The 16,516-nt window shown below is 56.5% G+C and overlaps 1 protein-coding gene across 4 annotated transcripts; it reads left to right on the forward strand.

Annotated features, from left to right (window-relative positions):
• Positions 1 to 3,942: 3,942 nt before the first annotated feature.
• Positions 3,943 to 15,771, forward strand: C1QTNF6 (C1q and TNF related 6). 4 transcript variants are annotated; one of them, XM_031463222.2, is made up of 4 exons: positions 3,943 to 4,064; positions 7,702 to 7,830; positions 10,219 to 10,477; positions 12,966 to 15,771. In XM_031463222.2, exons 3-4 carry the CDS (start codon positions 10,225 to 10,227, stop codon positions 13,511 to 13,513), a joined length of 801 nt encoding a protein of 266 aa, XP_031319082.1. In that variant the 5' UTR covers positions 3,943 to 4,064; positions 7,702 to 7,830; positions 10,219 to 10,224; the 3' UTR covers positions 13,514 to 15,771. The 4 variants fall into 4 exon arrangements, with proteins under 4 accessions (XP_031319082.1, XP_064347548.1, XP_064347549.1 ...); XM_064491478.1 differs by lacking the exon at positions 3,943 to 4,064 and adding an exon at positions 4,129 to 4,147; XM_064491479.1 differs by lacking the exons at positions 3,943 to 4,064; positions 7,702 to 7,830 and adding an exon at positions 8,326 to 9,235.
• Positions 15,772 to 16,516: the final 745 nt, after the last annotated feature.

Below are 16,516 nucleotides of genomic sequence, written 5' to 3' on the forward strand. Positions count from 1 at the left end.
GCCAGGAAGCAATGAGAGTAGGAATGGGGAGAGGGGGTCTCAGCACAGTGCAGGGCACATAGTAGGTGTGCAGGTCATCTCAGACATACCCGTGAGTGAACATGTACTGGCGTGTAACACCTAGGGCCTGCTGTGTGTGTGACAGGTATGCACCGAGTGGGAGCAGAGAGACTGCTGGCAGCCGAGGTGGCGTGGGAGCCATGCCTGGGCCAAGGTCCCCTCTCTGGATCCCACGGCCCCCCTGCTTCCCCACCTCACCGTGTGTCACTGCCTGTGCACACTCATGTGCCTGTGTGTGGGGGTGTCCCACGAGACTTGTCCTTCCAGGCAAGGACTGCGCCCAATGCATCTGGGTTCCCAGGGCCTGGCAGTGCTGGGGACTCTTCATATGAGTATTTGGAATAAATGAACGAATGGGGGAAATTCCATTTCACAATTCCAGGGGGAGATTTTCACACTGTGACTCTAACCTTTGGATTTGTGCAATGTAGTGACCCTGAATACTTGGGGGAGGATCGGGGAGTGGAAGGAGTTAGATGGGGGTTTGGGGTTGGAATATGTGGATTATGGGAGCCGAAGGGGCTGTGAGGTGAGGGGAGGCTCTGGGGCTGTGAGCCTGAGCAGGCAGGAAGGGGTGGTGATGACCCTTCTTGACTGACTCCTTCTCTCCAGACATCTGAGTTGCTCAGACCCAACACCTTCCCTTGAACTTGTCTCTCAGAGGCTGTTGCCAGGCAACAGCCCATGGCCACCAGGCCCTGGACCAGGACTTAATGCATCTGCTTCAGCATTAGCGGAAAGGAGCTGGGAGTCTGTATGGCCTGGGTTAGGAGAAGCCAAGGTCCCAGGGCTTCAGGCCTACCTCATCTCCAGAGAGTGGGGGAGACAGGCCATTGTCCCATGGGGAGGTGACAGCCTGGGCTCCACAGGACTCCAGACACAGAAGAAAGCATCTAAAGGCAGAGAGGACCCCGGGCTGTAATGAAAGGGGCTCTCCCTGGACTCTTGCAAGGCACGGTCTCACCAAGATCTCAGGATGCCCCCCGTGCCACCGTCACTGGCAGGCCCTGGTGAGACTCTTGGCGAATCAACTGGAAGGCCATGGGGCAAACGCATCCCCTAAAAGTCACGAGAGCTAAACTCAGGAGGCCTGGGACCTACGCCATCTCTATCATGAAACTACCGCACGGCCTTGACCATTCACTTGACCTCTCTGGGCAAATTTCATTAAGACAGCAAGGATATGACCGAGCATCCACTGTGCGCAAGGCCCTGACACTGGGCTGGGAGCACAGTGGACGGAAACAGACACAGTTCCCATGCTTCTGATGCTCACAGGCAGCCCCACAAGTAAAATGTATCACTATCTGGCGGGGACAGAGGTGCAGTGCGCTCTGAGGGGAGCACAGCGTTGGGGAGGGGCCATGGTGGGAGTGGTACCAAAAGCAGAGTGAGCCTGGGAGTGCCTGGCAAAGGGGCTATATGTGCTATGGCCCTGTGGCTGGAGGAAGGCGGGGAAGGAAAGGGAGAAAGGCAGAGGGGAGGCCCAGTTTGAGGACAGAAGCTGTGTCAGACAGGACCTCCTAGGAGGTTAATTCCTGCTGTGCATTGGATTGTGTGCCCCTCAAATTCATAGGTTGAAGTCCTAACATAGGTTGAAGTACCTCCGGATGTGATCTTATCTGAAAATAGAGTCCTTGCAGTTGGAAGTAGTTAAGACGAGGTCACCCTGGAGTATGTAGGGTGGGCCACTTTTCTGGTGTGACTGGTGTTCTTAAGAAAAGATTTGGACACAGACATGGACACAGAGAAAACGCTGGGGTGATGCTTCCAGCCAAGGGATGCTAAGGATGGCCAGCAAGCCATCCCAAACTGGGAGAGAGGCCTGAAACTGACCCTTCCTCACAGCTCTCAGAAAGAAGCAACCTTGCCTGACACCTTGATCTTGGACTTCCAGCCTCCAGCACTATGAGCAAATTAATTTCTCTTGTTTAAACAGTCTAGATTGTTGCACTTTGTTCGGGCAGCCCTAGCAAACGCATACAATTCCCACCTGCAAAATGAAGCCAACAGCCCCTCCTCTCTTAGGTCTCCAGAGGACCTTGGACAAATTCATTCATTCTTTCATTCAACAAGTGTTTCCTGAACAGCTGCCAAATGCAAAAAGAGGAAGGCAGAGAAGTACCAGGCCTGTCTTCAGGGGTGAAGGAAGTCACATTGAAGATAAGCGATAAAGAGGTGGTTCTTTAGCCCCTGGAATCTGGGACTTCCTGGGTTTGAATCCTGGCTCATCCATTCTCTAGCTGTTTGATCTTGAGCCAGTTCATTAACCTTTCTGTTCCTGTTTCCTCCTCTTGAGATGAAGATGAGAGCAGATGTCTATTGTTAAGAGGTTTAAATGAGTTGATACTTCTAAAGAGCTTAGAACAGTGCCCTGTGCATCGTAGCTGCTGTATGTTAAATAAACATTTAACAGAAGCAAGAATCCATCCATGGGTAGGGGTGGAGGTCTCCCTGGGAGAGGTGACGGCCCAGCTGAGTGCCAAGAGGAAACTGGAGTTGTGCACCAGAAAGGAGGCGTGAGAGATGTTCAAGCTACTAAGAACAGCTCTGATACCCATTTTACAGCTGAAGACAGTGAGGCCTGGGTTGGTCATGTGATTTTCCCAGAGTCACAGCACCAGAGGCAAGGCCAAGAGCCCCATTTTCCTAGCCCCCAGTCCAACGTCTATAGTTTTTAAAAAGTACAAAGATGAGGGCCAGGGTGGAAGGAGTTATTCTGGAAGTGGGAAGAGCTTAGAGGCCACTGGTGCCAGCTCCTTGGTGGCCACTGAAGGTGACAGATGATGCCCTTGGGCAAAATTCCACAGGCATGAGAGGCAGCCCAGACCCCATGGGGACCTCAGTTGTTTCCTAGAGGCCCCGCCACCCTCCAGCGAGCCCTGCAGCCTCGGCACAGGCTTTCCTGGCAGGCTAAGGTGGTGTGCACACTGAGGTGAATGACAGTGACACACTCGTGCCTACATGCGTTCATGGAGGGCAGGCCAGCCTCCACTGTTTCACAGGCTCAAAGAAAGGGCCCGGGGTCACGCTTTGCCTCCTCCAGGGTCCCAGACACCTCAGGTCCTGGCTCGCATACCCTAGGAACACAGCCTATAGACAGCCAGGAGCTCCTGCCTTCTATGGCCATATTGCTAACAGATAGGAAAATGACCCTGCAGTAGCACATGGCCTCTCCATTCTGCCATCTGCTTTAATGACCAGGAAATATGTCAATATTTGCACATGGGAATTGCAGGCCCTGCCGCCCTTGGTCAACGTGTCCAGAGTCTGCTTGGTTTCACTGTCTGGAGGAGGGGTTATCTCTGTGCTCCGGAGCGGGCGGCTCTTCAGACAGGGCGGGTCCCTCCTCCTCTCTGGACATAATAAATGGCAGCAATTATGGGGAAAACAAAGCAAAAACACAATGTCCATTGACGTGCGTGGCAGTAGCAGGTGAGCTCTCTGCCACACAATCAGTTTCGAACCCCACAGCCACCACTTCTTAGCTCTGGGCCAGTCTCGAAACCTCTTGAAGCCTCAGTTTTCTCATCCATAAAATGGGCTCCGTAGCCCTCTCTCACAGGACTGTCGCAGGTCGGGGAGGCGGTGGGTTGGTTCTGGCCGAGGCCAGCGCGGTGCTCTGTGTCCGGCAGGGGGCGCCGCGGGACCTCCCCCTTTCCGCTTGGCGCCCTCCCGCAGCTCCGCTCGGGCCAGACTCAGCTCTATTCGGCCCCACTCGGATCAAACTCGGTCAGACCCGGCTATGGTCGGCCCTACACTCTGGGCTCTGCCGGACTCGGCTCTGCTCGGCTACCCTCGGCATGACTCGGCTCTCCTCGGCCAAGTTCGGCCTTGTTCGCTTCTGCTCGGCTCTGCGGAGAGCCGGACTCGCAGAGGCCCCGCCCCGGCGCCGCAGCGGTTCCTCCCGCCCGTCTAGCGTTCGGCTTCCGGGATAGAGGCGCGGAGGACCGAGCCGAGCAGCCCCCTCCGCCCCGACGCCGGCAGGTTTCCCCGCGCCGGAGGTTTGGTCTAGTTAGGCCCTGGCTCGTGCCAAGAGTGGCCGCGGCTGGCGGCAGACTTTTTCCAGGGCTTGAGGCCGAAACGGGTGGGGATGGAGGGGCTCCCCGGCCTTGGGGGTGGGAGAGTCGCTCCCCTTACTCTGCCTAGAGAAGCGGAGAGGATGGCTCTGGCATCCCGCGTGCCTTGGACCCTGTCGTCTGGCTCTGCCACTAGTCGACCATGGCGAGGGAGCCAGTTGCTGCACCTGTTTTCCCTGAGCTTCAGTTTCCCACTCTGTAACAACAGGGTCATCGTCAGAGTCCGGGGGAACTGTGATGGCCCTGGTTCTTTCCTTCTCTGGGCCTCTTGGGGATTCAACTTTCTCTTCTGTAAAGTGGGATTAAACTCGCCCAACTTGCATACTCGCCCAACTTGCATTAGCACTTTAGGAACAGACGTGGGTTGCAGAAAGACCAGGAAGGAGAAATTGAGCCCAGAGAGCGAAGGTCACCCAGGGTCACCTAGCTAGTGGAAGGGAGGGGCTCCGCAGAATTAGGAAGCCAAATGAGCTAGCTCCTTGGGAAAGGGAGAGTTCTGTTGGACCCTCTGCCCTCTTTGCCGGGAGTGGGGTTTGGAGAAAGCAGTGAGAGAATGGGCGCTCCAGCCAGCCCGTGGCGCGTCTCAGTGGGCCCTTCAGCCTCCTCCTCCTCCTTTCCCTACCTGCTTAGTTCCCTAAGAAGGGGGGGGGGGGGGCGGGAGCATCACAAGCTGCGGGTGGGATGGGGTGGGTGCCAGGCGCGATGGCTCTCCCCAGTAGGTGGCGCTCACTGTTTCCTTTGTTTAGTGTCTTAGTTGGTGACTGTCCTTGAACAATTAGATCTGTGACTTGCTGTTCACAGCTTGCATCTCTGACTCCGGAATCATGTTTTCTGTTCTGTCTCACTTTTTGACAGGCACACATTTTACTTTTTAAACACACGAAGGGTTCTTGGCTCTTTGTAAGCACTGACTAAATGTCATTATCTTCATACCTTCTTCCCAGCCCTGGGTGGGAAGGTGGATGTGGCTACGAGCTTGGTTCTGGGAGTCAGTGAATCTATGCATCTTCATCATCTGTGTGCAGAAGGAGAATGAGCTCGTATTCATCACCGTGTTCAGGGTTTAGCCAGGGAGAAGCACTGATTAGCGGCCAGTGTAGAGTACCAACACTGGATATCGCACCGGGACGCTCGGATGGTCTGGTCCTCCGCATGTCCCTCTGCCCAGGGACACCAGAGCTCAGAGGTAGGGAGACTTGCCCAAGGTCACACAGCTAGAAGGAGGTGGAACTGAGACGTAACCCAGTTTTGTCTGCCCCAAGCCTAGGGCTCTGTCTCCAAGCTACCTGGCAGGCCTGCTGGGGAGATCCTCAGAATGGCTGGGAGACCAAGGGATGATGTACAAATGATGCACCAGTGGAGGAGCTTTGGTATGGTGAGGAGAGTGGGAGGGAAACTATTAAAGTACTGTATAATATTCCTGAGCCCGGCTCTCTTGTCTGGCCTTTCCCGTCAGCTGCCTTGGACCAAGGCGGGAAGGGGGCCCTTTCCTGGGGGATTGATGTGGCTGGAAATCAAAGGAGCTGCTGGCTTTAGAACCTGGTGAGAATCGTGTGCTTTCCAGGTCTCAGCCTCCTCACTTGCTAAGTGGTCTGAGCGGCCTTCTCTGCAGAGGGGCTGTTGAACGTGCCTGGAGCACGTTGCCGGCACACAGTAAGCCTTGGACCAAACCATTCCTGTGTCCCCACCCTGCTTCTCCTATTCCCCCACCCATATTCCCTTCCCTTCCCTTTTTCTCCAATGCTAGGCTTACTAAGCCAGATGGCTCAAATACAGCCAGGAGCTGTGTCCCCTCCGATGCTGCTGACTCAGCCCTTTTCCCTCTGGTGGCAGCAGCCAGGGGAGGGTGGGGAAGGTGGCTCCCCTTGCCTCCCTCCCTCTGCTGGCGCTGTGCCCTGGGAATGCTGCCTGGGGCCAGGCCACAGAGAGGGCACAGCCAGTGTGGACCTGAGAGTTTTCCCAGCGACCATGGTCCTTTCAGCTGCTTTCCTCTGGGACTCCTAAAATAGGCCTCGGGGAATCTCAGTGGGCTTGGGAAGCAGAAACAACACAAAGCAAGAAGTTGGGAGAGCCTGGCTCTCATCCCAGCTTGGACTCCAGGCTGCTGTGTGACCTGGGGCCAAAGATTTGCCCTCCTGGATCACAGCGTCCCTGTGGGACAGATTAAGGAATTGGATTAGATCATCTCGAAGGGATTTTCCAGGTCTGGATATTCTGCTGTGTGATTATCCCCCAAACTAAAAGGAAAACAGAAGTGCAGAGAGGAGAGCTGGTCAAGGTCACACAGCCAGGGCTGTTACACCCTCCGCACTTGGCCCAGCTTTGAGTTAGGACTGGGGTTTAATGCCCAAAGACCCAGATTTCAATAAATCCCCCTGAGGTCTCTGCACTCCTGTGCCTCCGGAGGGTGAAAATGTCACCACCTCTTGTTGCCCAGGGGATGGACCCTGAACTGCAGCCTTTGCCCCGAACCATGCCCAGTTGTGCCATCGTGGGAACTCTGCTGGGGTGGAGGGCACTTCCGTTCTGTAGGGTCGTGGTTCCTCTTCACTGTGTGACCCTGGGCAAGTCACATCAGCTCCACCCTAGCTTCCTTTCCCAAGGCGGGGGTAAGATTAGTAGAAATAAAGGATGTAGATACCCTTGGGGTACCAGAAGCCCCTGCAAAGATAAAGCCTGAGCTGGGTGGTAAATGTGCAACAAATGCAGAAAGAGAGGGGGCTGGAGGGTGAGGGACATTTGAAAGAGCCTCTGCCCAGAGGTCTCTGACCCCAGGGAACCCGGGCTGCAGCCTTTGCAAAACTTCCTGCAGCCTAACCAGAAGGAGACTAAGGCAGCACCCTGCCCTGGGCCCCGGGGGCATCTGTATGGGCTGCTCTCCTGTGAACTTCTTGGGGGTCATTTCTGCAGGGGGATTGGCTCTAGAAGGCTAGGAAGATGGTTCATCCTGGCAAAATCCCAGGCAGAGGAGGAGGAGGACTTTGGTGTCCCTCGGGGGTGGAAGTGTTGCCCAGGCCACCACCCTTACGTAACAGATACCCGAGAAGATAATGCCCTCACTCAACACACATTTACTAAGCCTCCCCTTGTGCATGGATGGGGCTGGAGGCTGGAGTTGTACAGACAACTAGGGTCTGAAGGAGAAGGGACAGAGAAGGGACAGGCCAGTGGGTGCCAGTGCCAGGATTTGAACCTCAGGCTACTGGGCTTGGTGTTCTGCAGCTTAGGCTGGAGGCCACCCCCCCCCCCCCAGCACTGCCTCCTTCCTGAGCAACTTACGGGGCTCCTGCTCTTCTCCCTTCTTGGCTCAATTTCCCAGCCCCCACATCAGCCTCAGACCTCTTCCTGACTTGATTGGGTCTCTATTAAACAGGACCCTCTTGGACCACCAAAGAGTTAAGCAAAGGAAATCCATAGTTCCCTTTATCTCCGAAGAACCCAGAGGCTGGAGGGGAGGGAGCAGGGAGGAGGGGAAGCGGGAAGCCAGCTCAGCCCGCTCCCTCCGCCCTCCCTACCTCCCTCCCTCCACTCTGTCTCCATCCCTCTCTCTGTCCCTCCTCAGCCAGCCAGCCAGCCGGGCCTGGGGGTCTGGGCCAGCAACAAGTTATTATTGCAGACATGGACCAAGGAACCAGAGGCCGCCCAGAGGCCCGGGGTCCATGAGCTGCTGTTGGAGGCTGCAGGACACTGGGTGAGTGATGCGAGGTCCTGCAACATTTTCCAGCAGGGCCGAGGGGGTTGGGGTCAGAGCCTGGAATTCTTCTCCTTCGCCCTCTCTTCCTGGATACATCTTGGACCCCACTCTCTCCCTTTGACCTCGGTCAGCCCCTCTAGGCTCTCCCCTCCCAATTCCCTCCTGTGGCTGGGACCTTAGCCCTGGTGAAGGGCTGCCCTCCGCTGCTCCCGGCTTGTGCCCACCCCTGCCTGGACACAAACCAACTCAGCTCAGCAGCGCCTGGCTCTCCCCCCACCCCACAGAGGTCCCAGCTCCCTAGTGGAGGCAGGCGGGACCCCCAAATCACCCCCGTTGTGGCATGGTCCTGCACACTTGATCTCTGCCCGACACACATCCCCCCCCCCATCCCCAGAGGCCAGTCAGTGACCCGTGGCTGTGGTTATTATTACTTTTGTTAAAGGCTGCTTTGCTTCCTGCTTCCTGCACTCCCCTTCCCCCAACCCACCAGCCCCAGGTCACAGTTCTGTGTCATAGATCTTTTGATTCCCAGCAGGCTGGGCCGAAAGAAATGTCCCCAGACCATGCCAGTGCTCTGGGAGAAGTCCTCCTATCTCAGGCAGGCCCTGGGAAGAGGTCAAGTTGGGCAGCAGAGAAAGGAACAAACTTTTTATTGAGTCTTTTACAAGTCAGGCATTTCCCCTGCATTTAAATCCTCCCAAACAGCTTGGTTGGGAGACGGTGTTGTCTCCTTCCAGTAAGTGTCACGGAGCAGGAAGCTCAGAGAGGTTAAGCCACTAGCCTTAAGTCACACAGCTTGTAAACTCTGCTGGGATCTCAGGTCTAACTCTAAAGCCTCACCTTTTCCCATGAGGTCACATCTACGGCCAGGAAAAAGAGGGCATTTTGCTCTTCCGAAAACCACTGGGATGTGTAATTTACAAATAAAAGTTAAGGGTGATCATTTCTGACAGAGGGGAGTTGACCTCTGAGGATTTGACCTGCTTTATTGAGCAGAACTAGGAAACCAGACCGGTGCAGGGTGTGTGTGGGGGGAAGGGGCATAGAGGAGCTTGGGACCGGTCACCTCCAGGAGAGGGGTGATGGCTCTGCAGGCTGCCTGCCCACCCCTCCCTTCTCCTGCTGCTACCGCAGCCTCAGGGAGTGGGGAGGAAGGAGGGTGTTGGGGGAGGGCTCCTGCCCCTTTAAAACTCAGCGCTTAACCCCAGTGCTCAGGTTAGGATAGAATGGCATTTAAAAAAAAATAATTTTACCTTATCTACCTGTATTAACCACAGAAAAATATTTTTGAATTGTACTAAATGTTAAAGGAGAACAAAAAGGAAATAAACAGAAGAAACGCCAGAAGTGTAAAACCCAGTCTGGTTTCAAGAGCCGAGTTTCTGATCCTGCGATAACTCAGGTGCCAGCCCCCAAAGACTGCCACCACCTCAAAGGCTCTTTGCCTGGCTTCCTGCCCACCCAGCCCGGCCTGTCTCCAGTTGCTGCTGTCCAGTCTACTTCCTGCCCTTCTTCTGGAACTCTGGATCCCTTCTTGGCCAAGGCCAAAGACAGATCCTCAGAGACTCTTGGCCTTCCCAGTTTCTTTTGAATTTTCCCCGACCTCCTGGATCTGGCCCCTTAGTTCCAATTTACCACCTTGGCAGCTGATTGGCAGGCCTAGGATGATTGACATAACCACCTTCCAATGACTTGACGCTCTCCTGCTCGGTCCCTGAAGGGCTTCCTGTGTAAGGCTGAGTTGTGTAGGTTGTTGACTGCCCAAATATGCTGGACGAGGAGGTGCGCTGACCCCAGTTACACACCTTCAGTGTTGCATTCCTGCAGGGACTTCTTTTGTTTGTTTCTATCTTGTCCAGCCCAAGTTAGTGCCGCCTTCTACCTTGCACTCCAGGGACACTGGATGGAGTCAATGGCAAGCAAACAAGCCAGAGGGAGGTTGGGAGGGTGAGAAGAGCATTTTATAGTCTCATTGGCAGCTGGGCATCTTCCTCACCCGCCCCAGCAACGGCCTCTTGGGATGCTCATCTGCGCCTGGCTGCCGCTCTCCTCGGTGGGTGGTGGTGGTCAGGAGGGGATCCTCCTTCACGGGCCCACATGTGGCAGAAACTCCCAGGGTCTGGATTCCAGGAGACAGCCTCCAGGTCCTGCACTACAGTAAGTCTCTTTGTGACCTTGGAGAACTTGCTTCCCTGGGTAAGCCTCAGTCTTCCTGTCTATTAAATGGGGCTCAAGTGCTCCCTCCCCAAGCTATGTCAGGAATGCACTTGTGCTGCGGGTTGCTGCGTCATCTACCCTCGGGTTGCATCATCTACCGTCGGCATCGGGCATCGGCAGAGTGTAGTTGTTAAGTTCAATGTATTTCTGTCCCTCCTTCCCTGCCAGGTCGCCATGGGGATAGCTGCCCTAGGCCTCCTCTGGGCACTGCTCCTGCTCCCTCCCTCAGTGTCTGGGATCCCCACTGAGGAGCCCACTGCTGGGGAAGCCGTGGCCTTGAGTTCCTCTGGGAACTGTCGACGGTGCTGTGACTCTGAGGACCCCCTGGTCCTCGCTGATGCTGCAGATGCATCCTCCGCATCTCCATCCACCCTTCAGTACGTGTTGCCTGAGGTCAGGCCCTACATTAACATCACCATCCTGAAGGGTGAGGACCCATCCGGGGCTCAGGCTGGACTGGCCTGGCCTGGCCAGGGACCGGGAGGGTATGGGGATCTCTTCCTGAGCTGGGGGAGGTGAGGTGGAGGGAGCAGGAGAAACCAGGACAGAAGACTGTCCCAGACCCTTTCTTTCATTCACACATTTAGTGAGTCCCCACTGTGGGCCAGGACTGTTCTGAATTCTGGGATGGAGCGTGGACAAACTAGATAGAGATGTTCTAGTCAGAGAGGCAAACAGTAAGCGATAAACATACTACCCAAGTTAATGAGATGGATTGTTGGATGGTGATAAGTGCTATGGAAGGGAGGAGGTGGAGCAGGGTAAGGGGCGTTGGGAAGGTGGGTGTGTGGGGGTCAGGTTGCCTATTAAATGGGGTGGTCAGTGTAGGCCTCACTGAGAAAGTGGGGGAGAAGCCACATGGATATCTGGGGAAGAGCATTCCAGGCAGAGTGAAGAGCAAGTGCAAAGGCCCTGGGGCAGGAGTGGATCTGATCTGTTGAAGGAGCAGGGGGCAAGGGGAGGAGCTGAAGTTAAAGACAAAACAGGGGCCAGATCAGACTTGGGCTTCTCCTCTGAGTGAGATGGGGAGCAGGGAAGGATTTGAGCAGAGGCGGGACCTGATCCAACTTAGATTTCAAATGGATCCCTCTAATTTCTCATGGTAGGTGATGGGGGACAAGAGTGAAGTAGGGAGACATGCAGGGGCCTCTTGGACTATCCAGGTGAGAGCGGGGTGCCTGTCATCTAAAACCAGACCTGAAGGAAGCTACTTCTGCTGTCAGGGGCTGTGAATGGCTGGCTGGTCCTGGAGCCAGGCCTGTGACATCCTTAACCTCCATCTTTGCTCAGAACAACCCTGTAACGTTGGTACGTCATTCCTCCCACTTTGCCGATGGGGAAACTGAGCCTCCGAGAGGTGGGGAGCTCTCCTGGAGTCACATGGCTGTCAGGGGCAGAGCTAGGATTTGTCCCTGAGGTCCTCATCCCACAACCAGGGGTCAGCTGGCATCTGAGACCCTCCAGCCTTTGGATTTTGTGGGTGAGGACACCTCCCTTCCTCTCCCCATCTTTCCCCACTGCCTCACATATCACAGCTTCCCTGAGGCCAGAAGAACCCCCGTGTGAGGTTGATCAGGTGCCTGGATGCTGACAGTGTTTCCCACTCACAATCCTCCTTAAAACTCCCTGTCACCTTTCCTGGACCAGGCTAGCTGCCTGCCGGGCGAGCGGGCAGTCTGTAGGGGCAGAAGACACCTGGATGGCGTCAGGAGTCCCAGGTCCCAGCCCAGCTCTTCAGCTCCCTTGCTGTGTGAGGCTGGCTGGTCTCTCCCTCCCTGGGCCCACTGACTGACTCATTTGTAAAAAGGAGAAGGGAACCCCCTCCTACACCCCCCTTTACCCCCTCCCTCAGGGCTGGGGCAAAGCAAATGCTCTGCAGACTGTGAAGTGCAATGCATGTGATGCGTTTGTTAGTTGGCCCATGAGGCCACTGAGGAAGACCTCCCCAGAGCCATGGACTCCCTCCTCCCTGCTTCCCTCCAGGCTTCTCCTCCGAGGGCCTGCGCCCTCCTGCCTGCCCTTTCCTCCCCTCTTCCCAGCACTATTGCCATGGTCATAGGGGACCTCAGGAAAACACAAGGCCGTCCAGTTTGTTCAAAGGGACCTGGCTGAGGGTATGATTTCGGGCACTGTGACAGGCAGCAGGGGACTATTTGGGATCTGGTCCCTCAAGAAGTCGGTGGTCACCTGCTTGTCTTGCGTTCAAGGTCAGCCTGGAACAGGGGCTAGGCAGAGGTGTGCCTGCCTGGGGATGAGGGCAGATGCTGCCATAGCCAAGGGCCCATGGAGCCAGGCTGGGCAGTGCTGAGTGAACCAGCCCACCTCCTATCTTCAGAGTAGGCTGAGAGCTTTCCCATAGGGCTCGTGAACGCCCCCGTGAGGTGGACATTATCCTCTTCAAGATACAGACCAAAAAATCCCAAGACCCCAACCACGAATGCCCCTGGTCATAGAGAGGCAGTAACACCCACCAAGGGCTGCCTGGCTCCAAATCTGGACGATTCTGTCCAGGTGATTCCTTCTCTGGGCTGGAGACGCCAGGTGCGTCCACACCACATCCTCCTGGAGCCCTGTTGGGTGCAGTGACCCCCCCAGAGCCGGGTCTGGTCTCAGAAGGGAGGAAGCAGGCCGCTGTGGCGACAGACTGCAATTGGAGTCCTGCCTCCCCTGCTTCTGAGCTGTGTGACCCGGGCGAGTCCCTTCACATCTCTGTGAGTGGAGGTGGACACGGAGTGTCCTTCAGAGGGGCGTCCAGGCAGCGTTGCCTGGCATGTAGTCGGTGCTCAGTGAGTGCTGGCTCCTCCTCTAGCCTGCCTTCTCTGGGAGGGGGCAGAGCCTTCTGCAAACACGCGCAGGAGCCTCCTCGGTGCAGGCCTGGGTGGCTGTCCTGACGTCTCTCCTTCTTTTACCCACAGGTGACAAAGGGGACCGAGGCCTGCTGGGTACGCCTGGGAAGCTGGGCAGGGAGGGCCCCCGGGGGGAGCGCGGCCCCCAGGGCACCAAGGGCGCTAAGGGGCAGGCGGGCAGCCCCGGTGGCCCATGCCAGAGGCGCTTCTCGGCCTTCTCCGTGGGCCGCAAGACGGCCCTGCACAGCAGTGAGGGCTTCCAGCCGCTGCTCTTCGACACGGTCTTCGTGAACCCAGACGGGCACTTCGACCTGGCTGCTGGCCACTTCATCGCCCCCCTGCGTGGCCTCTACTTCTTCAGCCTCAATGTGCACAGCTGGAACTTCAAGGAGACCTACGTGCACGTCGTGCACAACGAGGAGGCGGCCGTCATCTTGTACGCACAGCCCAGCGACCGCAGCATCATGCAGAGCCAGAGCGTGATGCTGGCCCTGGCGCCCGGCGACCGCGTCTGGGCGCGGCTCTTCAAGCGCGAGCGTGAGAACGCCGTCTACAGCGACGACATTGACACCTACATCACCTTCAGTGGCCACCTCATCAAGCCCGAGGACGATTAGTGCCTCCAGCGGGGCAGCTCGGGTTGGGGGTGGCTGCGGGCAGGTCTGTCCCCTGCAGGGCCTCAGTTTGCACATCTGTAAAGTGGGCCGCAGGACCTGACATTCTGGGCAGCCTTCCTCTTCTTTCCTTCCCTCCATCACCCCTCTCAGGCTGTTTCTGCCTCTCTCCTCTCTTGGATGAATTTTAAGAAACCTCCTAACCTAATTCTTCTAGAACTTTCCCAACCCTTTAGACCAGCACCTCTCAAACTCGAATGTGCGTATGCATCACCCAGGGACTGTGCTAAAATGCAGATTTGACTCAGCAAGCATGCAGTGGGCCCAGGGTTCTGCATTTCTAATTTCCGGGGTGACGCTGGTGCTGCTGGTCACCCGACACCACTCGAGTAACCAAGTCCTATAACTTTCACAACATTCTAGTACTTTCTGAACATTCTGGAATCTTCCAAACACCCTGAAATTCTCTCATCCCTCTGGGACACCCCCTCCTCTGGTCTCTTGCCCCTTCCCCCTTCTCGTCTCACTCCCGTCTGCACCCTCACTTGTGTAGTCATGGTTCATTTATTCAGTCGTCAGACACTCACCGAGCCCTCACTCGGTGCCAGGTTCCGGGAAGGCTGAGGTGAATCCGTCACAGGCCCTGCCGTCAGTGGGCACCCAGTCCAGCCAGGGTGGGGACGCACAGAGGATTCTGAAACTAGACCCAAGGAAACACGTGGGGCTCTGATCACATAAGTCTGTGTTCTGGGCTCTCAGGCACTGTGGCCACTCGTTACCCACCAGTCCCCAAGGCTGGTGGCATAGGGTACCCGAGGTGGGGGATGGTACCCCCTGCCCATTCCTTGCTTTTCTGCCCAATGCCTGTCATTAAAGCAAACCCAGAGGGGCCTCAGTCAGGGCAAGGGTGTTGTGAGGAGAGGACCCAGGGGTTTGGGGACTTTTTGAGGTAGGGGGCCCCTGGAGAAGGGAGCCTAGACCCGTTTCTCCCCACCTGGCTCCTACCCTCCTCAGCACATGCCCTCCCTGCCCCGCTCCCTGGACGCCATCAGGGCAGTGCTCAGTCCACCCTGCCAAAGTTGCTTGGGCCTCAGTTCTCCCAGGCTCCTGGCCAGTGTCAGACACTGACGTCTGTCCCCAGGTGCTCTGACCTCCGTGGCCCCTCTCGCCAGCCCGGTGCCCCCAGCTCTCTGGGCTCTATTAAGGTGCTGAGGCCCTGGTGGGCAACTCCTGCCCAGCAGAACCTCCTCTGGCCTCTGCTGTTGTGACAGACGCTGCCGGGCAATGAGCCAGGACGGGAGGCCCCGGGTTTTGGACCCCCAGCAGGTCTGGGGAACCAAAGCGAGCAATGTTCTGGGTCAGTCAGGGGGCTTCTCCTCTGAGCCATGATGCCAAGGGAGGTAGGTGCTGGGAGAGGCTGAGGCAGTATGAGGGACATCAGGGCTTCTGTCCCCTCCCCCTCTCAGGGAGGACAGCCTGGTGGCCCCCAGCCTTTCTCTCCCCCGACCCCAGGTGGCCTGAACCTCTCCGCAGAGGGAGATGGCCTCGGCCCATTGGTGCTTGTGCAGACTCCGGGGCACAGCTGGCCCGGGTGATGGTCTCTGGTGCTTAGAGCCAAGGGAGCCGTGGCCACGTGGCTGGGCGATGGCGGCGGGGCCTGACCCAGTGCCGTCAAGGCTGGTGCTATACGGCCACCCGCAGCCCAGTTTGCCCCTGTCCTGCTTGTCCAGCGTGATTAAATGTGTGTCTTCTTAGCAGTTCAGGCTGGTTCTTTCTGCTGGGTTTTCTTTGCCCACCTTGGGAGAGCAGCCAGTCCTGGTTCTGCTGGGGCCTGAGCCCAGGGCTCCCTTCTATGTGCTCCTCACCCACAAAAAGACCAGCTCCCTCGGTCACTCACTAAGGAGTGTGCCTTGGAGGTATTGGAACCAGTCAGAGTCTGCTGTGCCAAGCCCTGGCTGTGACCTCAGGAAAAGTCCCTGCATCTCTGAGTCTCAGTTTCCTTGTCGGTAAAATGGGAATGATGATGATCTAGCTTACGGAGTAGCCATGAGGGTTAGAAGAAAGGTTGCCTGGTGTGCTGTGTCCATCCTTTGAACTGCACCTTTTGAGCATCTACTGTGTACCACCCCACTAGGCTCAGAGGCTGTAATGAGAGGCGTATCCATTACCTCGCCCTGGAGAACACCCCTGGAGTTTATGCTCCAGTGAGGCCCTTGGATGTGCTGAATAACCACAGCCCCGCAGCCTGGGCTCTGATCTCACGTTTTGTGTGTAGTATTTACCAGGGAACCACTGGGCATTGTCTGGAGGAAAGTGCTTTTCACCTCCAGTAGGCAGACTTGGCAGGTTCTGACTTTCTAAGCTAGCAAGGTAGCTACTCACCTACAGATACTTAAAAGGATCTGCGTCCACTCCCCTTCCTGGCTTGCTGGGCTGGGTGCCTCCTGCACTGCCTGCGGCTGTGTTTGCTGGCTCTCTGGGTACCACGTGGAAGAGGATGCTATAAAGACAGACCCACTAGAACTGCCCCAGGAGTCACCTGGACCTGCAGCCCAGGCAGGGGGAGACACAAGTCTCAGTTTCCTTGGGCTCCCTCTGGCCCCTGAGGGAGACTTCCCACCACAGCTGAAGCCTTGCAGCTCTCACCCAAGAGGCCCTAAGAGGTCAGAGGCTGCTCAGGGGAGCCATCTCATGGCATGCTTGTGGTCCACGTGCTGTTGAAGCCTCACTGGCCTAAACAGCAGCCCTGCTCCAACCCTGGTGGCAAAGGTTATCCCCAGTGCCAGGCAGAGCTTTTGGTCCCTGACATCACGAGGACTAGGTTTGCAGGTTACTGAGGCAGACAGGCTTTGGACACTTCTTGTCAAGCCCCTGTAGGAGGACTGAAGTTTGTCCTTTACAAACTGAGGCCAAAGGCCCCAGACGTTTCCAGGCCGTTAGTTCAGGGGTCCAAGACCGGCAGCCTCTGGGTCGTCTCATCTGACCTGCAAATACTTCTGTTCATGC

This window comes from Camelus dromedarius, chromosome 11, assembly GCF_036321535.1.
Source record: "Camelus dromedarius isolate mCamDro1 chromosome 11, mCamDro1.pat, whole genome shotgun sequence".
Lineage (NCBI taxonomy): Eukaryota > Metazoa > Chordata > Mammalia > Artiodactyla > Camelidae > Camelus > Camelus dromedarius.